The 23021-nt window shown below is 32.7% G+C and overlaps 1 protein-coding gene across 2 annotated transcripts in view; it reads left to right on the top strand.

Moving 5' to 3' along the window:
* The window catches only part of LOC115891525 (LIM domain only protein 3), a 147285-nt gene that overhangs the window by 35204 nt on the left and 89060 nt on the right, over positions 1 to 23021 (top strand). For both annotated transcript variants that reach the window (XM_030912009.1, XM_030912010.1), the window contains exon 2: positions 17521 to 17819. In XM_030912009.1, the coding sequence (XP_030767869.1) occupies positions 17660 to 17819 (160 nt within the window). In that variant the 5' untranslated portion in view covers positions 17521 to 17659. The remainder of the gene's footprint in view (positions 1 to 17520; positions 17820 to 23021) is intronic.

The raw sequence follows: 23021 nt of genomic DNA, 5'->3' as shown, positions 1-23021 counted from the left end.
AATATTACAAAATTATAGTCTCTCCATCATTAGCTATAAAAATAATTTATTAAATATGGGTTATTAGTGCCCTTACCTGAGATTCACACTATATTCTATTATTTTTTGTAGAAGATATTCAAGTTCTGTTAAAAACATAAAATTCTGATAGTATGGTATGGCAACATATGTAGGTAGTAGACTAAATTATTTAATAAAGGATAGGAAAACAATATAATATACGAACATCTTTCAAAACACAAAATACACTTAGATCCATTTTATCACATACTAAACCAACGAATACAGAACAACAAACAAGAAATGTATGATATACAAAATACCATGTGAATGCGTTAAATTTTACGTTGGTGAAACATCTAGACCTTTAAATGTTCGAATTAAAGGACATAAAGATTATTTAAGAAAGGGAGATTTTCACAAATCTAAGATTTGTCAGCATTCATGGGACACAGGGCACAGAATAAATTTTAATAACGTCAAAATTCTAATAAAAGAAGTGATATCCTCTAAAAGAAAAATAAAAGAGGATTTTTAATACAATCAAATAAAAATAAATGTATTGCTCATGCATCTGTAGATGTTAGTAATGTATGGCAATTGCTTCTTTGATTTTAAAGGTAGTAATTGTTAATTTTGAAGTTTAACTTGATATAATGTCATTTTAACAGAACGTCAACGGTTTTTGTAGACGTATCTGTTTTAAAAAACTAAAGTGTTCTCGAATAGTTGAATTTAAATATTTTAAATAGTTTTTTTTCTTTATTCTTTGTATTTTTTTGCTTCCGACGACGGAAAGAGGTAAACTTTCCGAAACGTTAAGCATTTTTTTGTTCGTTAGGCAAATATGTATATCAAAATTTGTATATCCAATTTTCAATACCTTTTTTTGGCAAAAAAAAAATCATAGACTCAATTCTGGGGTCAAAATATACTACCCCTAATAACATTTGCTCTTATTTAAGACTCACCCTGTATATTATTGAATAGACTTTTATTTGATATCATAAGATAATGTATCCACGAATTATTGTTAAATTTAACAGAATTTATTTTAAAAAAACTTTTGGATAAATACACAAAAATCGATAATAATATTATATACAAGCATCATATTTATTTTTTATCATATAACATTTTCATTGCTTTCATTTCCTGCAAATAATACGAGTATCTATTACATTCTACTTTCGTTAAAATCATTGTTGTTAAATTTTTGGACGCATTTCAAGGATATACTGGCACCAAATCAATGTTAAATTTAGTTCGATCCGACTGCATGCAGACATTTCCGAGTGCGAAATGTATTTCGTGTTCCCGACAAATTGTTAGTAAACAAATCTCTAAGTGGATTCATTTCATTATTCAATCTGTCTAGCTATCTATACGTTATTTCTTCCATTTAAAGAAGTTAGTTTAAAAGGAAAAGTTTCCGAACTACTTAGATGGCTCTTAATCGGGAAAATTATTTATTAAGTCGTCTGGACTGTTTTCAATTTAAATTTATCATTGCAATAATGGATTATTCCGAATAAGAATTCGCTAGGTTGCAATTTAGTTGTATTGTTTCCTTATTGTTAATTGACGGTGTGGTGCTTAAATAATAAATTACAGTAATGTTGGTTTTCTTTGTACTTTCATGGATAATTTCTTGAAATATAATCAATGGAGGTTCCTGTGCACGGGTTGTTTCAAATAGCGACGCTTGGGATAATTTTGGTTGATATTGATTAGGTTTACAACTGCTAACAAATCTTCATCCTCTGAGGACGACATGTTTACGCCACTGCCACATCACTTATAATATATGCTATTCCTGAAAAATCATGCAACGCTATTGCCATATCATTGCCATGTATGTGCAACGTCATATGCTACGTCACTTTGGTGGGCGCTCTCCCTAACATAAAGACTATTGAAAAGATCAATGCTTAAATTAGATTGTCTTCAAATAATCTAGTAAGGATTGGCGACATTCGTAGAAGAACTAGGGTGGATGATATGGTCAATCGTATAGCAGAAAAAACTGGATGCGGGCAGGATATACCGCCAGATGTAGAGACGAGATATGGAGTAAGAAATTCCTTGAGTAGAGACCTGATAAAAGAAACCGTTCAAGACCTCCTACCCAATGGAAAGACAACTTGAAAAGGATAACAAATTGGAACAGCCCAAAACACAAGAGGACTGGAAAAATTTAGAGGAGGCCTAACGTCCACTAGTAAGAGAGGGACAAGATATTGAAAAGTATCAAGTGATTAAGATTATCTATATGAACTCATTCTCAAAAATATATAGATATTTATAATAATAGAATATTTTTACGACACGAGACTTAATACAATGCCATGCAGAATTGAAAACAGGTCGTTCATCTTTTTCTTTCTCGTCAAATGGTTCTATTAACTGAAGAGAGTTGGAAGTCCTGTATGCATGTCCAATGATGTATATTTCGAAACCAGGATAGTTTTCTATTCTACTTTTGCCTCCTTCGAATTTGCCCTGGAGGATTAGATGCCGAAAGTGATAGCGTTGTCCACGTAGGATGTGTCTCTTAAATAGGCTACTTTTCTCTTCTTGGAGGAGATTTCGGAGAGTTCACGTTCTTCTGCGAATGTCTCCATTTCTCACTCGGTCGATCCAGGACATTCTCAGCATTCGTCGACGGGTCCACATTTCGAAGGCTTCAATTATGTTTATAGTTGTTATTTTCAGTGTCCTGCCTCCAGACTATATATAAGAGATCAGTCTAGACATAGCAATTCACCATTCTGTATCTAAGGCTGAAGTTCAAGTTCCTTCTTTCTTCTTCGAGTGCCATGTCCTCAACGAACGTTGGCTATCATATTGGCTATTATAATTTTGTTGGCAGCAGCCCTAAAGAGTGCTGCACTTGATTTTTGGAACCAATCCCGCAAATTTCGAAGCCACGATGTGCGTCTACGACCAGGTCCTCTCTTACCCTCTATTTTACCTTGCATAATCAAATGAGGACGTTGTATCGTTCAGGGTGTCGAATAACGTGCGCAAAATATTCTAACTTCCGGATCTTGATGTTTTTATTTATTTCGGGTTGTTTGGACAAGCGACTCAAAACTTCCTCATTACGAACCTTGTCAACCCAACTTATCCGCAACAATCTCCTATACACCCACATTTCAAAAGCCTGGAGTTTCTTTAGCAATGTCTCTGTGAGTGTCCAACTTTCCGCCCCATAAAGTAAAGTGGAAAATATGTAGCATCTTGTAAGTCTTAACTTTAGTTCTATGTTAATATTTCGACTACATAACACTTTCTTCATCCGATAGAATACCGATCTAGCTTTCTCTATACGTTGCTTGATTTCCTTGCTCATATCCCAATCGTTATTAATGTTAGAGCCCAAGTAGGTGATATTATCAACTTGCTCAAGGTCGACTCCATAAGCTGTTATTGGTATCGGATTTATAGGATGTTTACTAACGGTCATAAGCTTAGTCTTTTGAGTGTTAAGTTTTAACCCATACTCATCGCATGTACTTGTAACTCTATCCAACAGCAACTGCAGTTCTTCCGGACTACTGGCTAACAAAACGGTATCGTCAGCATATTTTAAGTTGTTGACATTAACTCCATTCACTTTGACACCGCCATCGATTTCCTCGAGCGCCTCCCTGAAGATGAATTCAGAGTAAAGATTAAAAAGTAGTGGCGACATAATGCATCCCTGTCGCACACCTCTACGGATTGCTATTGTTTCCGAGGTATTTTTGCCAATTTTAACACTTGCCTGCTGATTCCAATAAAGGTTTCTAATTATTTGGAGATCCTTATCATCAATGCCCACTTCCCGTAAAATCGCAACCAATTTATCATGTTTTACCCTGTCAAATGCTTTTTCGAAATCAATAAAGCACATAAAGACAGGGTGATCGACATCTCTGCATCTTTGAACAAGGACTTGGATGCAAAAAAGTGCTTCTCTAGTTCCAAGATTGTTGCGGAATCCGAACTGTGTCTCGCTAATTTGTTCCTCTATTTTGGCATATACTCTTGAATGTATAATTCGAAGGAAAATTTTTAGGACGTGGCTCATTAAACTGATAGTTCTGTAATCAGAGCACTTCCTAGAGTTTCCCTTTTTGGGGATCATTACGAATGTTGACTTGATCCAGTCAGTTGGTATAACTCCGGATTCGTATATTTTGTTAAAAAGCGATAGTAGCGACTGTTTTCCTTTAATATCGAGACATTTGAGTATTTCCGATGGTATTTCATCCGGACCCGTTGCCTTTCTATTTTTTGCTGTTTTTATAGCCTTCTCTAGTTCACCCATTGTTATCATAGGGCCTGTATTACATTGTTGTATCACATTTTCTATTCTCTCGTCATCAAACAATTCTTCGATGTACTCTTTCCATCTTCTCAGTTTATCAATGTCATTTACAATGAGATTACCATCCTTGTCAACAAGGTTATGAGTTCTGTTGGTATTCACACCCGTTAACTCTTTAACCCTCTTATGTAAGTTGAAGGTATCATGTCTCTTCTGTAACTCTTCAACCTCCTTACATTGATTCACAAACCATGCCTCTTTTGCCGCTCGTATTTTCTTCCGAATTTCTTTATTAATAAGTTGGTACTTTTGTTGGTCTTGATTTTTAAATGATCTTCTTTCCTCCATTAGGTGCAGAATATCGTCATTCATCCAATTCTGTTTCTTCTGTTGGGCTATAGGTATATTAGATGTTGTTTCTGATACTATATTTTTAAACTTATTCCAGTGGTCTTCAATGTTGCAGTCAAGTATTTTTTCCTCACACTTATTTTCCAGAGTGTTCATAATTACCTCGTGATTGTCCCGTATATAGTCGACATTTAACTTTTTTGACGGTTGTTTTCTTTCGACTTTCTTTAATCTGAGCTTGAACCTCGCTACTAGGAGGACATGATCTGAAGGGACATCGGCTCCAGGAAAAGTTTTGACTGCCTGTACTGAGTTTCGGTAACGTTCATTGATGGTGATATAGTCAATCTGATTTCTGACAGGTTTCTCTGGACTATCTGATGGATGTTTCCAAGTATAGAGCCTTCTCTTCGGGAGTTTGTAGAAGGTGTTCATAATACACAAATTATTATCCCTGCAGAATTCAACAAATCGGTCTCCTCTCTCATTACGTATACCGAGTCCAAAGTCACCTACGACCTTATCCTCTCTACCTTGGCCAACTTTGGCGTTGAGGTCTCCCATAATAATGGTAATATCTTTCTTCTTGATTTTGTCAGTGACGCTCTTGATGGTATCGTAGAATTTTTCAATTTCCTCCTCGTCACTGACTGAGGTTGGTGCATATACTTGAATAAGGTTGATGTCAACAGGTCTCGAGTTCAGTTGTAACATAATGACCCTATCAGAAACGTAACACACGGATTTAACGCACTTCTCGACATGTTTGGAAACTATAAAAGCAACACCATTGATATGATAGTTACTGTCCTCTCCTGAGTAGTACACAGTATGTTCTTCTATGTTGCATTTACCGGGTTTGGCCAGCGCATTTCACTAACCCCTAGGATCGGGATATCGAGTCTTTTCATCTCCTGTATTGTGTTATGGGTTTTTCCACTTCGTATAGACTACGTAGGTTCCAAGTACCTATCTTAAGTTTAGATTTAAGGTCAATTGTGGCCGAACGGGAGATTCTTCTGCACCCCTGCCCCATTTAAGGGGCGCCCGTACTCGGGGCCGTTTTTTAATTCTTCAGCCATAATGATAATCCTGGGGAAAGGTCTCATACATCAGGTAGTTTCCCGTTGCTTTCCTGATGCGTAAGTTCAGCCGCCCACTATGGATCAGACGCTGTTGGCAGCCGCCCACTCTGGGTCAGACACTGCACCGTTGTGGTCTTTCTTAGCTTCACCTTCGTCACTTCGAGACCTTACCAGCAAGGGTGGCCCTACCAGTAGCTACGCTACCGCCGGCATCGCTCCCTGGACATTGAAGGTTACTGAGCCCCACTCACCACGTCAAGGTGAAAGACCCCGAGGGGGTATAAAGTTCCTATCTATGACAAACCTTCGAAATAGTATGGCCGTTAATGCCACATTAGTCAAATCCAAAATCTGACGTAGATATGTCAGAAAATGCATATCTTAAATACTTTTTGAAAAGAAGTGTAATATTAATTATAATTAATCATTAATTAAAAACTACGAATCATTATCACTTTTCTTCCATATATAGAATACTACAGAACCAAACTACACCGCCATTAACACTTAATAATTATCATAAATACCTTCGTTATAGACCTGGAGGTGATTAAGCGACAGCTGCCTACCTCTCCCCACCCCCCCCCCAACCTCCGTCACTCTTATCTAATTATTTTTCGAACGATAGCTCATAATTAGGCTGCCATCGTGCCCGAATCTAATTGGGACCCGGCTAATAGACCCCATAGACGAGATAATTACCAAAAAAATAAATAATAATAAATAGGAGAACGCGGCCTTGGTTATTTTGTCGGAAATTAATTATTAATTAAATCCATTCGCCGATAGTTGCTGTTGTTGTTACGACACTGATAAACGCGTCGATTGTTTTCTGTTCTTTCTAGGAGAATTAGAGCCTAGGTATAATAGATTTTGGGACTCTATATGGCTAGAAAATGTATTGTTAAGTTTGATTTATAGAAAAAAAAAATTCGTATACAGAAATATCAAATGAATGAAAAAGAGAGAAAAGTTGTGTTGATAATTTCACACCTCCTCAATAATTTCCACAATTTGTTAGTCTTTTTACAACTGTAATAGATCCTTATTAAGACGCCTCTTTGGTTGGATCTTTAATTTTCACAATTAGTTACTTATTTTGCAACAACTGTAAAATATTCTTATTAAGCTTTGGTCCCAGAAGTATGTTGTGTTGCTGGCAAAACTACAAAGACAAACAGTTATATTTGTTAGTTTAATAACTAAAGTCAAAATTGACAGCTTTTTGAATTTAGTGCAAATATTATCGGTTTTATGGCGTGTAGCTGCGACCGTGCGTAATTTTAGAACAGCTTTACATCTTAAAATACGATTACTAGCAATATTTCTTAACTAGTTTTAAAGGAGTTTTCACGTTTTCAAGCTACATAATTGAGCATTTTAAATAGCTTAGATCTACTATCTTAATTTCAGTAGCATACATGAAAGTTTTTAAAGTGCTATACGATCCGATAATACTGTATGCCGTTTTTTATTTGCCCCTCTGTCTGTCAACTGGTCATACTTATTGATCTCTGTTGTGTGCATTAAAATACAGACCACGGAAATAAAGTAACCAAATATGGTATAAAATAATATATTATCAGCTAACCACTGATTTTCCCACCTGTGTTATCCGTTGTCAGCAGTTGTTTATAGTAATATTAATACTAATACCAGTTCATAACATGATTATCAAAAAGATGTTTTACATATCTAGTACAGATTGTTATTGCCATTGTATTTTGTGGTTAATACCAAGGCTGCCGACTTACAATCATTTGTATGGAAATCTGTATACCTGCTTAGATATTGAATATAGACTGTGATATTGAAGACGGGTTCTAGGCTTCATTGCAATTTCATTTAAAATCGATTGTGACTGGCGCTCTGACTGCTGGCATGTGCACAGGAACAGGCGCAGCAGGTGACCAGAGAATAGTAAATATGTTGTGGTATACTGTAGTTGTGTAGTTTGTGTATTAAAAAGAAGTATAAAAAATTTGAGTCTTTTTTATACTTTTTTTTAATACTCTCTTTAGTCTCTCTTCTCGACTCTTTCTCTCTTCTTTAAATTTAGTTTGTGTATTGTTTGCTGTATTTATTGCAGGAAACTCCCATTCTACAGGCTATATTTATGTTTTGCTTATACATGTTTGCAGCACGAGAATAAATCAATGAGGTGCGATTTGTTGTAACATATTATGAGAAAGAGCAACATAGGTATTGGGCACATATGGCCATAAATGTCCCACACGCAGGTGCTTTGTATCAGAGATCAAATTAAAGATGATTTAAGAAAAAAAAATTGCCTGGAGAGGAATTTAATGATTTGCATCAGAAAGATGTAAAAGACTGACGTGAATAACCTATTGTTCAACTCACAGAAGAATTCAAAGAAGTGGAAAATAAGAATGAAATTGAAAAAAGAATTGAATACATAGTCAGCATAGACACCATACGAGTAACACTGAAAATTCTCTACAAATTTCTTACCATAGGAGATGGTCTTTGATGATTCAAAAAAGAACATTTACACACATACTTTTAGAAATGTTCTTCATAATACTTATGCATTTACAAGTTTAACTGATAAAAAAGTTTGTTTCAATATAAGCAGTTTCTACGTACACGATGTTTTCAAGGAACGGTAACCTCCGCATAATACGAGAGACTCCTGTATAACCATAGACGAGATAATTACTAAAAATAGAGTAATAGGAGAGCGCGACCTTGGATATTTTATCGGAAATTAATTATTAATTAAATCCATTTGCCGATAGTTGTTGTTGCTACGACACTGATAAACTCGTCGATTGTCCTTCTGTTCTCTCTCTAGGAATTAGGGTCTAGATTTAATTGATTCCGGGGTTATATGCTAGAAAATGTGTTTTATTACCATTTCCAATTAGAGTTGATTTATAGAATCAAGTACTCGTATACAAAATTATATAATTATCAGAATTTTCTTGCGTTCTGTGTCATTATAAACATATTTATAGTTTTAATTTCCGCTGATAACGTTAGAATGATGATGTGAAGCGAGAAGTTCCTAGCTTGTTTTGATGGTATTGCAATTGATTTGCGTAATTTTATATATCAATCAAGGTTTAAGCGTTGATTGAATTTAATCAACGGTTTAAGGGTACATTTTATTTAGTTATCATAGCTAAATAATTTAATTTAGTAATCACACATATTATACGTAAATCTTTGTTCCACAGGAAATTCAGAATTATTGTATTCGACTCTGGATAATTTTTAAAATATACAGGGTGAGTATTAAATAAGTCCAAGTATTTTCAGGGCTGGTAGATCTCGATAAAAGAAACATATTTTCTCTTTACCATTTTTCAGATAAGTCCAAAATAACCGAGTTATTTAAGTTTAAAATTTACTGTAATTAATTTGTTACAGATATTGAACAATGGTGTGCGGCTGACAATTCGACATAAAATTAACTATTAGTAAGAATATTTTGGTTGCAATCTGAGACATTTCGGTTTTTAACAAAACCGATAGGGGGGTGCCGACGAATTTTTTCCAAAAATTTTGAAAAATCGTTTTTACTTATTTCGTAATGTGTTGTAGTCCTGAAAATGCACTTTACAAAACCGTTTTGTTTTTGAGATTTACGCTTTTTGTTCTAGAGATATTCGTTGTTAAATATTTCGGTAAACAGAAGAGTAGTTAGTTCGAAATATACCACCCATGAAAATATTTGCACTTATTTAAGACTCACCCTGTATATTTATGAGCTCCAAAAAATAAAACATTTTTTGGTATTACTAGAGATAACATAAATTTTCTAGTACCTAGTAGTTAATTTAGTTTATAATTTATGTAGCGATATATGAAATAATAATAAATCCATCAATAAAAATTGTCAGATTCATTGATTGTGCCAAGATTTTACTTCCTCCTCCTTGTAATTGCAAAAAAACTCGAGAAAATGTAATACGTTTAAAAATAACTTTCAAAACAATTATTTATTACTTAATTACTAAACATTAATGAATCACACTTATTATCTGGTGAATCATACTTATTATATTTGCTTTTTAGAACTACATTACCAAGTCATAAAACTAAAGGAACACGTAAAAGAATATTAAAAATAAATTATATTGCCATCATAATTTAACACCCAATTAAATAAATAATAATGTTTTGAAGATACTTTCGTGTGAAAAAATGTACCTACTTACACTTGATTTCCCCACGAAATCGGATGATTTCTATTTTTACAATCTAATAAAAAAAATAAATCTTAATAAAGATATCTGCTTTCCAAAAATTAGAAGCAAACAAAATCGAAAGCACAAAATGTTACAATGATATTTGAAATTTATTGATATTTGAAAATTGTACTTGAAAATTTTTCTTTCCATTTAACATTGTGATCATTTTCCTTGACGAGTGAATAGTACGCCAAACTGTTGTCAAGGTTACCACGTATAAATTTCGTCGACATTTAACTAATTATTGTTTATTATATTTTCATGCTTCATGAACAGGAAAGTATCAAACTATGTTATTTTCGACCGATTCTTTTACTCTGTGGCTATTCTAATTCGGTACCGGCGTCATATATTTATTTTTAGTTTAGTATAGAATTAGTGAGGATAGGAAACTTGGGATTTTGTTGTAGTAGATTTATTTTATTTCAGAATAAATTATTATATCATTTTATGTTATTTGGGTGTATTCAAATGGGTATTAGTCTATATATGATTGTTTTTAAAGTGTTTTCCGGATTCTTTTTTATATTATGCAGAATATTTGTATTAAATGATATCAAATAAACTGTAAGTTAATTAAAGGGTATCGTAAAATATTAATCAATACTTTTTTAAAAATTGATATTGAAAAAAATAATAAATAAGACAATATCAATGATAGAGCCAGAACAATCAATTTAAAGCACACTTGTAATAATTAATTAGGTTTTTCAAAACCTTCCCTCAAAACTGGATTGTATATGCTTAGAAAAGCATCATAAATATGGCTTAATTTTGTCTTGGTGTCTTTAATTTCTAATTTTATATTCTTATTTTTTTTATAGTTTAATTATCTTATTTCTGTTGGTAGCATTATTGTAGATATTTTGTGTTGTTAGTTTTTGTGAAATTTTTTTTGAGTTCTCTTACTTGTTATAACGACTGATTTTATCCAAGTTTCGTAAGTGTGTATTTCTGTGTTTTTTCTATTTTTACTTATTTTTTATATTTTTTTCTTTATTTATAGATTATATTTCTTTATTTCATTAATTGTCTGTTTCTAATTTAATTATTTCCAATTGTCTTTTTGTTTGGGAGTTCTCTCAATTGCAGTTTATTTTTATATAACATTAATTAATTACTCAAAATGAAAAAGGAAACACGGAATTTTTCCTTTAATTAAATTAAATAATAAAATGTTGCGATCTGAATGGAAATACCACTCATTCAAAGCTGACTTCCGTCGGTAGCCGTCTAAACCAACCGTTTAACCGCCTTCGTACCCCATTCATTGATTCACTAATATGAATTATACGCTCTCCATTGTCCTATATTCTTCTATTCTATCGATACGATTCAATCGCGTCACTCCTCAAAACCTGAACACCTCCCCTCCTCCTCTTCATGTCAGGACTTTCGCTATTTTCTAATCCAGACACCTGAACGAACTGGCCAAACAAAAGAGCGATATATAAAATGTTTACCGGCGTTCGGAGTCGAATTGAATTTTAGCCCTCGTATTGGCCTGTTAGGAATGGGCGAATAAGTCGATTATTCAGAATTATCGATATGGCCTGAAATACATGTTAACCCGTTATCTGCTAGGTATTTTGCTAGCAGAATGTGCTGAATATTAAGTGTTTAAAATAAGTCTCATTGGAATTTTACCAGTTTTACAGTAATGTCTGTCGGATATTTCGTCAGAAAAATCTATTTCTTATTATACAGGGTGAGTTTTAAATAAGTGCAGATATTTTTAGGGCTGGTAGATCTCGATAAAAGAAACATATTTTCTCTTTACCGTTTTTCAAATAAGTCCAAAATAACGGAGATTCTTACTTGATTTTTCGCTTAAATTTTGAGAACCATACATTTTCTTTTAAATTTAATCTACTCTCGTTGTCATATTATGGAGATATGTATTATAATTTTTAACTAAAATTTAAAAAAAAATCCAATTTTTTTAAAAAATTCCAATTTCTTTTCGTGAAAAAAACTCATAGGCGTGTTTTTGAGGTCGATATATTCTACCCCTACAAATATTTGCACTTATTTAAGACTCACCCTGTATATTAAAAAAGTACTGATATTTTAATTTAATTTTTAAATGCGAAATTAATATTTAATTTGAAGATTTTAGAACATGAATAGATTTTTATTCTCGCCACCTTTCTCTTTTAATTCTTTCAGAAGCAAAATATCTTGCATAGAAACATTGTTTTTTTGGACCAAATAAATACCTTGTGATTAAGATTTTAATGAGAAGAAAACGAAATTTATGGCGTAGTCATATAGGGATTTTGAGAACGGAAGATGTCTACAAATAAAAATAATCATCCACCGTCCAACAGCAACTAGTTCGCTATAATTCGTTTCAATTAGAAAAAGGCGGGCTTTATTTTAGCTTGCCTTTAAATTTTGTTCGCATCCAGAATAACGAGGTAAATATATCAAAGTTGTCCGGTTGATGAGAGAATGTATGATTAGGCGCGTGTCCAAATTAGAGAAGTTCTACTGTATATCATAAAAGTTTCCTCTTGAATCGTCTGAAAAATCAGAAAGAAAAAACTTCAAATTGGTATCAGAATTGAGATAATAGAGTATCATATCGACATTTATTTTATTTGTCCCATCCCTACTGGTTCTGATAGGGCAGTTTTGCCACCCCACCCCGCCGTACCTCTTTTTAACCCCCTTTCCAACCTCCAGCGTCCCTCTCTTCCACCCCTTTCCGCTAATAAGTAAGGGAATACTTCATTTAACTCGTTATAAAGTCGATTCGGTTATCCGAATTATAAATCTTGTTCTGCCGTTTTAATTTCTCCAGATCCCACCTAATGACTTACCGAAACTAATTAATTTTTTAATACGTTGCTCGTAGGCTCCGTCTGCGTTTCCTTCGCTCTGTCTCTGTCTTTTCAATCTCGCTCTATTTTTATTACCTTTCCGTAAATGAAAATTTATCAGAAACTTCCAAATAGGTTTTCGGTTTTTAATTAATTATTATGATACTTTTCGTTACTTGCAATTTTTTTTTATTTTTGTGTTTGGTTCGAGTTCGAAACTCATTGTTTATGTTACTAAGTAAAAAATATCGAAGTTTGAATGATATTTACATTTATTATCAACAAAAAAATATTATGTTTTAAATCAGAACTTGCCTTTGTTTATAGCTGTAACTAATTTTGTACTACTTATGTTTCTTTACATTTTTCTAAATGATGTAAAATTCTGTCATTATAAATTTTATAATTATTTTGAAATAAATAACTAAATAATTTTTAAATAAAATAATGTTTTAGTGCATCATGGCATATTTGTATAATTTTCTGTTATAAAATCAATAGTTCCAACTGAAATTGTATTATAAATAATGTCTACACCTGTAACGGGATTATTTCTTGAAATTCACTTCAGTTGACATCTAAGGACATTCTGGAATTATTGGAATTAAAAATAAATCAAATATAAATTAGAGGAACTGGAGGAATTTGAGGAATAGTATAAGAATTGCTTATTGCTTACAGTGCATATCATGTAACCGATATCATTTGGTACAATTGCTGGTTAGATAAAGTTAGTTTGAATGGTTCATCAGTTTTAGTGAGAACATTACTTAGTAAATTTTCAAAACAATAATATCAGAATTTAATAAAAACATCTTGATACTAATCGTACGAGAGCTAGCAACGTCGGAAAACAACTATTTTAAGGCGTCTGGCTCTTTGAGATATCTTTTACTATGCTCTCTAGAACAGCATGCGGCCCGTCTGACTGTCGGTAAACGTTGTGTTCTATACTGCGCATTGAAAGAAGATCCTAAATTTTTATTAGTCCTCTATATTCTAGTATTGAATATAAATCGAACATATCTCCATAGCGCAGTGCGTAGAGTTTCCAACCACGAACCGACGATTCAGAGTTCGAATCCGGGTCGGGGCAAAGACTTTTTTATTTTATTTTCGTTTATATTCTGATAGTAAAGTATTAAATATTTGTTTTTATTTAATTACCAGAATTATTTAATGCTTTACTAAAGAGGACGTATTTTCTTTGCCTAATTTGTTCAGCTTCTTTAGGCATTCTTTGACCAACTTGATGATTACTGAGTTGTTCGCTTTTAGTGTCGCTTTATTATCGAATAAGATGGCTATTTCCTGTTTCCGATAGTTAAAATTGTAGTAATAAAAATAATACCTAAATAAATTCAGAAATCGGAAAGAATTACGAAAAGAAGAATTCAAATTTATTACTTATTCGACAAACTTGTTAAAACGTTTTTTATTTGCTAAAACTTATTTTATTTCTAGTTTTTCCCGCTTATTCATTGATGGAAAATGGAGATATAAAATCATCAAACACATAAATACAGCAAATTCGTTAGAGTTATTAATTGAAACTCAAAAAAAAAACATCCATCAGGTTAGATACAAAGAAAAAAAAAATCGGAAATGAGTATGACTCTTGGAAAAAAAATACCTATATCAATTAAGAATAAATAACAAAAGAAACTATTACATGCAAAAAATCACTAAGGTAGGATACAATCATTTGATCACGCTGTAGTGGAAATTTAGTGGCCAGGATTTAATGGAAGTATTCTCTATCAAATTTGAAATAGGAAAGTAGTATCGAAGAAATCGAGAATCACAAATTTCTTATATCTCAATCGATACTGTGTATAAAAAGTGATTAATTTTCTTTGTTATATTGTATTCAATTAAAAAAGGGGGTCTCCATGAAAAGACAAAATCAAGTATATCATTTAACGACAAAAAACTGGAGCATGCTGTAGTCTAAAATAAAAAACGACGACAGGTACCTTCGATTCGAGTATTTATTAAAGATGGAACCTTAAAATTGGAAGATACTATCAGTATAGCGAGAAATACACAAGAAAAATGACATATTTTATATTTTTCAATGATTGATCTGTTTAAAAATATATCAATAAGTTTTACTGCTTTTGTTGTCTTTAATTTCGATACAATAAAATTATAAAACCTCCGAAAACGATGCAAATAAAACGATATTTTTCATATTATTATAAACCATGATGCGAGACCTTCGGTGAAGCGAGAGAACCCAAGAAAAACATCAATTTAAAACTGCCCCCCAGTGTAAGGCTCCGCCCCAATTAACGGTGAAAAGAGCCTGGTGTGACTGTGCAATTAGGATTTTAGGACTTACACAGTCATCGCCGTAACAACGACACGACGGGGAATCGATAATGACGATATAATAAGAGAGCCGTCAGGGGAGATACAGCTACAGAGATGTTTAAAGTCTAATTGTTCGTTATGTGGTTCCTTCCAAACTCGCTTTTAATGAAGATTAATTCGCGGCGAGTCTCGTTGAGGACGGAATAAGCCTCGCCGGATGTCGCCTGGGCCTGCAGCCTAATTATATTTTTATATCAATCTCGGTCATTTTTTAGGTTATTTTATTCGAAAGCTTTTTTTATTACTTAAGAGTCTATTACGCTGTACTGTTCGGGTCGCTCTCAGGTGTCGGGTAAAGCGGGTGTGCGGCCGAAGGAAATATAAGCTTGATTAAGCCATTAGTTGCAAAACCATATAAATTATATATCACTGTAATCACAAAACTTCAATCTATTTCCGTATTGTAACGGAATTTTTAATTATGTCTTTATTTTCGAGAAAATCTAGTCCAAACATAAGGAATATTTTGTTGATGTTTGCCCATCAAAATCTTAAAAATAAAGAAGTTGTCTAAAAATGTGCTACAATACGGATATAGTATAATCCTTTATCCTTAATTTCCTTCTTCCTTTGTGTAAAACTACGTAGCCAGTTTTACATAAAACGTTAAATGTCGAACTCTTATTTTGCTATTTTTTCGGACTAGTGAAATTAACTCTTAAGGTTTCACTGGATAAAGGTCAGCTGGAAAGTGGTAAAAATGTTTTTTTTTCTTCTTTCTCATCCTGGTTCCATCCAGTGTTAGATATAGGCCTCTTCTATGTTTTTCAGCTACCCGATCTCTAGCCAATCTCATCCATTGTCTTCCTGCCGCTATTTTGATCGTTTTGGTCGTCCCACCAGGCGTCCTACACTTCTTGTAGTTCAAAAAGTTCTCTCTCTCCATGGGTTTGATCCTTACATAATTCTCTCCATGGCTCTTCAACTCTCGGGTTTGATCCTTACATAATTCTCTCCATGGCTCTTTGTGCAACTCGTAGTTGTTTTGCTGTATCTCGGATAATTGCCATAGTTTCTAAGCCATACATAAGCACAGATAGGATTCAGCTGTCGTATGCCTTTTTCTTTAGGTTGATGGACACCTTTTTATCTTTGAAAATATCACTCATATTTCCGAATGCCACCCATGCCAAATGGGTCCTGCGTTTAATCTCCGCATTCTGGTTCTCTTTACCCAGCTTGATTTTATGACCTAAATATATATAAAGATCTATGTTTTCAATAACAACGTTTTTTACCGTAATGTTATGGCTAATGTTGCTCATCATCTTGGTCTTATTTAAGTTCATTTTAAGGCCTATTTTCTGGGACTGATCATTTAGCTCTTTTAGCCTGGTGTTCAGTTCTTGAATGGCGGTGCTTAAAAAACAAATGGAAATATTGAAACCTCTACCATGTTGCAAAGCAAACATGATAACAAGTGATATAATAACTTTATTTAACTTTTTTCAATTTCTATAGGCTATTAATAAAAATTACTAGACGAACAAACAAGAAGAAACTTTAAAAGTGTTGTAACTTTTCAAACTATTTATTAAGACTTGTATTTGATCTCGTTTTGATTATATTCAATATTATTAAATAAGTTTTACATTTTATTACCCACTATTATATTCCAATTATGCACAATTTTACTATTCTCGCTTTTATGACGTACGCATTCTGTTAGAAATTGCGACTAAAGTAATTTTGCATTCAAAGGAAAATTTGAATTTCATTCGGTTGTTCCCTATCTCGCTTATTTATCGAAGATAGAAAGCGGTACTTAATTTAAATGAAACTTTGTAAGGCCAAAATTAACCTCGAGTTAACGAGGTGGCGAATGGAAATACTGTAGAATAGTATATTTAATTTACGCAGCACGTATACATGCTGTATCATCTCTTTTCAATACAATATAGTCTTTGTATTTCAGAATTACAGTAATGATTATCATTGCTGGATTAGGCGGCATTTAATAAGAATCTATGAGAAAGTTAATTATTATTTTAAAACTGTTTTATAATATTCCTGGTAAAAAACTTAAGTACACAGTTAATATTTGTCATAAACTGAAAAAAAATGCAAGTCCGCAAGAGTCTGGTATGCTTCATCTTGGTCTTGTGGAAATCTTTCAATGGTCGGCCTTTCTTTTGGTCTTGCAGCAAACGCTAATCTTCGTCTTGCTTTCTATGCAAGACTAAGACCAAGAGCCCAAGACCAATACCAGTCATCACTAGCAGTAAACAATATCAAAAAACAAAACGTGTTACAAACTTTTGTAATAAATTAACTAAAGAAATTTGGTTTATTTACCTAATGAAAATTTTAATTTCTACATTACCAATAATACTCATTTCCTTTTTCAGAACCGCTGCAGTCGTTCTTCACCGCCCTTTTTTGCAGTAGCCTAGCCAGCACTCTCCAGCCATCCTATTCTGCTCCGGTCACTCAGCGCTCCAGTCAGCGCACCACCCCTTCAAACTGGCAGCCAGCGCCCTAGCCTCCATGAATCCGCACTACCATCCTTACGGGGGTCCGGGGGAGCTAACATCACCGCATCCCCCGTCCCCCGATAATAACAACTACCATGGCCACACGGGCGGACCTCCAGGACCACACAGGGGTGCAATGCATCCGGCTAATGGTCATACCATTGGCTCAATCGGTGAGTAGAAGAGTGCTTTTTTACAATCCATCAAGATATTGGTATTTAGTTCAGTAAAATGTTAGTATTTTACATTTAGTCTACAGGCGAAATCTTCTGATTATGGGGGGGGGGGGGTTGTGAAACACATTGGTCCTTTAAAAAGCTAAGTGCGAGAGTATTGAAGTCATGATTATAAAATCCCGCTGTGCAAGAAAACCGCATACCAAAATATCTGCTTTACGCTGAGCTTGTTAATGGTAAGAGGAGGCCGAGAGGATGGACAACTCAAAAGGTACAAGGATATTTTCCACGAAAAATCCTAGGGGATTAACATGCAGAATGAGTGGAAAGAAGCTCACAATAGAACGCAATGGAGAAGAGTTGCAAACTCATTTAACAGCGACAACCAAAAAGTAAAGAGGCAACAAAGCAATGAGATTTTTGAATGTCCGGAGTGCGGTAGACAGATAACATCACGTATCGGGCTTTTCAGTCACAGGAAAGCTCATGAAAGAAAATGCCTTGCGTGACCATTTTCTGATGCGTGTCAAATACTCGTCAGCGAGTAATGGCAGTAGTATTTTAATACATCTTAAGATTTGTCCTTTCAATTTCTAAATATCAGATAAGGATAGAAGGTACAAAAAAAAACAAAGATAAATTAATATATAAGATGAAACAGTTATTTTAGTGAGTTTATTTAGTGTATTTTTTGATATTTGTGTGTTACCTTTTTACTGTTATCCATTTTAAATAAGAAAAAGGCAAAATAAAACTAGATTTTTGGTCAACATATAAATCAAAAGAAACTACAATAAAATTGAAGTTAGAAGGTTGGTTTCTAAATATCATTCTAAGTCGACCCTATCCTGTGTTTGCAAATATAATGATAGTATATTTGTATCCGTTTGAATAAGTTCAGTCCTACCGAAATCGCTGCCCAGCATAATATGAAATAATGATATTATCATAATGATATTATCATTATTTCTGATGAATTAAAGTAAGTCAGATCTGTTCAATCGGATTGAAACTAGACAATGTACCGATATTATCATTTCCCACTTCTTCAGCAATTTTGAAAGAATCATGCATCTTGTTGCGCGATTTTAGTTTTATTAATGAAAACAGATTCATGAAACATGAACATGAAAATGTAAGTAATGTAATAATTATTTAAGAATAATAAAACTGATTAAACTTACTAATAATAATTCTATTTTATTTTAAATGGATACGTAAGATGAAGTAATTTAGTGAATAAAAGCTAATAAAGTGCTACTTTTACGGCAAGTGCTTTCTGCTCTTTAACAAAATATCCCTTAAAAAATAGTATAGGTATATGTAATATGTTCCTCAATAAGAATCCTCAATGTTGAATCCTTACAGATGTGCATATTAACATCTAAAAGCTTCTGTGAGTATCATCAGAATTATATTACAGACAGGCGGAATATGCATTTAGTAATGTACTCTAAATTTTGTATTTTATTTTCTTTTTAATCGATCGCTTTTATATCCAGTTTGCATATCTTTAAAGTCTTTATTTAAAAAGGTATTTATTCACTTTAAGGTAAAATTAATTCATTTATATTTTATGATTAATTTTTAAACCGTAACCCGTATTTACTATGTTCTTTTTAAAGCCAGACAAGTTGTTGAGCGTTTTTTTTTTTCCTGTATACGTTTGACGTTTTGTTCCTGTATATCTGGTATATTCTTTTTTTATCACATGTATTATTAGCTAATTTGACTGAAAAAGCGACGAATATGCTAAGTAAAATTTAAAAAATAATATGTCTTCTAATTATTCTCAATCTACCATATCTTTCTTTAGAGTTTGAAGTAACCTAAATATGGTTATCTTATCTTTTTAGTTTATATTTAATATGAGCATAATTGCTCTTATTTCCAAGTTTATCAGTCATTTAAGTAAGATAAATGTTAAAAACACAACTTGGTCTTGTATATCGAAACTTTAAAGTTTTACAATATGGTAGACACATTTATCAAGTATTACTGTATAACTTATTATTTCTATGTTAGAACGTTAGAAGTTCTTTTTAAAATTACCTACTATTTTAGACTCCATTATATAAATTTTATAGATACTAAGTATATCTATGCGAAAAAGAACTTATTACTACGTTACTGATACAAAATTACTTACTATAATCTATGAAGTTTAACTTTTGTGCTTTTAAATATATTTCTGATCAAAAATATCATTTTAAAATAAATTAAATATTATTATTTTGTGTGTAACTGATATTATTTTGAAAGTTATACGCTATATTTTAGTCGAAAATAACATAATATTATTTATTGTGAAATCGACGACTGTAAAATTAATAAAAACTAGTTTTATGGTAAAAGCTGGTCACCGGAAAGGCCCACTTCCGGCTTCGGACTCCCCAGCAGCGGAACCTGTAGGGCCTTGAGGGACTGAAGCATGAAATAATCTGTAGAAACGAACAGTGGGACATAGAGGATTAAATCAGTCAAATACATAATTTATTAGTACTATAGTAGGAAAGCAATTTAGCACAAAAAATCGCCTGTTTTATCTTAATGGACATGAAGTTTCGAAGCTCGTGTGTGTATGGATTTTATAAAAAAGAATTAATTATATTTATTTTAGAATGTTTAATCAATTCACATTTGGAAACTAATTGGTTGGCCTCTATTATCTTCATATGAATTTTTAGTATAGTTTAAGCATTTTGATACTATTGTAGTGTGTGTCTAATATTTTTATGGGTTTGGTTTGGTTTGGTTGTAATAATGGATATAATCATTTAAGAGTCGTAAAATATTAAATACTAGACTTTTAACCAGCGTGTGAATGATCAAAATTTTAAAATTCAAAATTGTTCATGATTAAACAACAACAAAAAAGTTGTTTACCGCATATAGGGCTCTCTCCAGTAAGTATGATTTCAGAGCTTGGCGAAAAGCGGAAAAGAATGAAAAAAGAAAAAATACTTGATATTCAACGGCAGATGATTGTACATTTTTTTGGCATTGTACAGTATTGAGCCTTTAACTAGTTCTGAGCTCGGGGTTGGCAGATAAAGATCGTGCTCCGCATTCCTAAGTGGATAGTTGTGAGATAGCCTTTCGGGAATAGCAGATATGTGCTTGCGGATTAAGCAAACGGATTCAAAAATGAGAGGAAAAAATCAGTATTTCTCAAAATCTAAGTAAAGGTTATATATGTCTTTAATATTCATCCAAAGTAAAATTTAGTCAAAGGGAATCTATACTTTATATTGAGTTCTACCAGCTCTGAAAATATTTGCACCACACATTAAGCATTATTTAAATAAAGTGCTTATTGACAATTCAAGAATGTTTCTTGCAAATACAATCAGGTCTTTACAAAGTTCTTATAGCCTTTACTTTTAATAAAATTTGATTTTAGTGGTTTTTTTCTAAAGAATAAAATATTGTGTAAAAAGTATAAGATTTGGTGTAGGCCTAACAGATTTACTATTATAAGGAATGGGGAATAATTTACTAACTTTAAAATTACCATGTCATATTATTACTTTATCACAAATTAAATATAATTTGAAAAATTAATAAATCTGTACAGTTTTTGCTTATAGATTGCCAATTTAACTTTAACTATTACATCAAGGAAGGCTCTCGCAAACTAACTTGACTATATTTGCCTTGTATAGCCTCTCAAATAGTACGGATTCGACGATAACATTTAGATCCATTGTGCTTGAAAAAAACTGATAATACGCAAGTACATGTAAGATGTCACCTATATAGGGTGTTTCTCAAAAGTGTTTCACCCCTATAACTTTTTATTTTTTTTTTAGATAAATAAAACGAGATTTGGTATCTTAGTATATGACATAAATTAGGATTGATGGACGTATTAAATTGTTTTCGCTCACTTCCTGTTCTACCGGAAATGACTACAGGTTTTGATTTTTAAATGGCATCCTCGATATTTTTTATTTTATTCGATAGAAAATGACACTCTGAATAGAATAACATATCGTGCCAACTTTTGACATTATCGCTTAAAGAAAATAGAATTTTATTTATTAATTAATTTTTAATCAAGACTTGGAATAATAGATTTGACGGTCTAATGTTTTTCGTGTTTTGTTCTGGCTAGTTAAAAGATGCCCAAGTCGTATTTTTAATCAGAATTCAATTATTTCAAATGGAACGAGGGTGGCTCATTAGCATATTTGGAAAAAGCATTTTTTATGAACAATTTGGTACTACGCACTACTATTTTAAGTCAAATTGTTGTTGTGAACCCCATGTTACAATTTCAAATAAACCGAAATAATTTGAGAATTTATAATCGAATCTAATAAATTAAAAAAATAGCGAGGGTGTCGTTTAAAAATCAAAAGCTGTAGTAATTTCCGGTGAAACAGGAAGTGACTGACAACAATTGAATGATTGATGTCACTACGGTACTAAATCTCGTTTTTTATCTGAAAAAAAAATAAAAAAGTTATAGGGGCAAATCACTTTTGAGAAAGACCCGGTAGAGTATGATGCTATAAGACGAATATTATATTTCTACCGTTTTCCAGCAGTTTTTCTACCTATTCCTCTCAGACGCTCAATTAGCAATCATTTTACTTTACGTCATTATTTTTCCTTCAGGCCATTTTAGTCATCGATAACAATTCGATAAAGTAGAAAGCTGACCTCCGATTCTTGACCCTGTTTTTAATATTTGGACCCACTTCCACTACCCGCAAAGCCTTACCGATTCCAATTTCACAAGTTCGTGAAACACCCGGTATATGAAAACGCGTAATAAAACAGGCCCAAGGTGCGTTTTACTGGCGTGTTAACAAAGTAGAAAACATATGGGCGCACCGTTTTTAGATCTCTATCGGTGCCTTTTTATTTCGCTTTCGCGTTAGATAGTTAAATCAAAAAATTTAAATACAGACCAAAAAATATCCACTCTCGAGCTAATTATGCCGTAGAATAAAAGGCGGCAGTTAAATTAATCGTTATAAAAAAGAGGTCATAAAAAGAGTTTATTATATAATTAGTTGAGTGGCACGGTTTTAAAAGAAACTTTTTATGGGGCAGTAACTTTTTGTTATTTTTTGATTAAAGTAAATGGGTTCAGAAAATAGCTATATCCGACTCTGCAGAAAATGGTATGAAGAAAAAGCAAACGTTTTTGTATTAATTTGTGCACTACCATTAGTTGAGTTGATCTAT

Source organism: Sitophilus oryzae, unplaced genomic scaffold (genome assembly GCF_002938485.1).
Source record: "Sitophilus oryzae breed Bouriz unplaced genomic scaffold, Soryzae_2.0 scaffold_1184_pilon_pilon, whole genome shotgun sequence".
Lineage (NCBI taxonomy): Eukaryota > Metazoa > Arthropoda > Insecta > Coleoptera > Curculionidae > Sitophilus > Sitophilus oryzae.
Note: the sequence above shows the minus strand (reverse complement) of the source record. Positions and strands in the feature narration are given on the sequence as shown.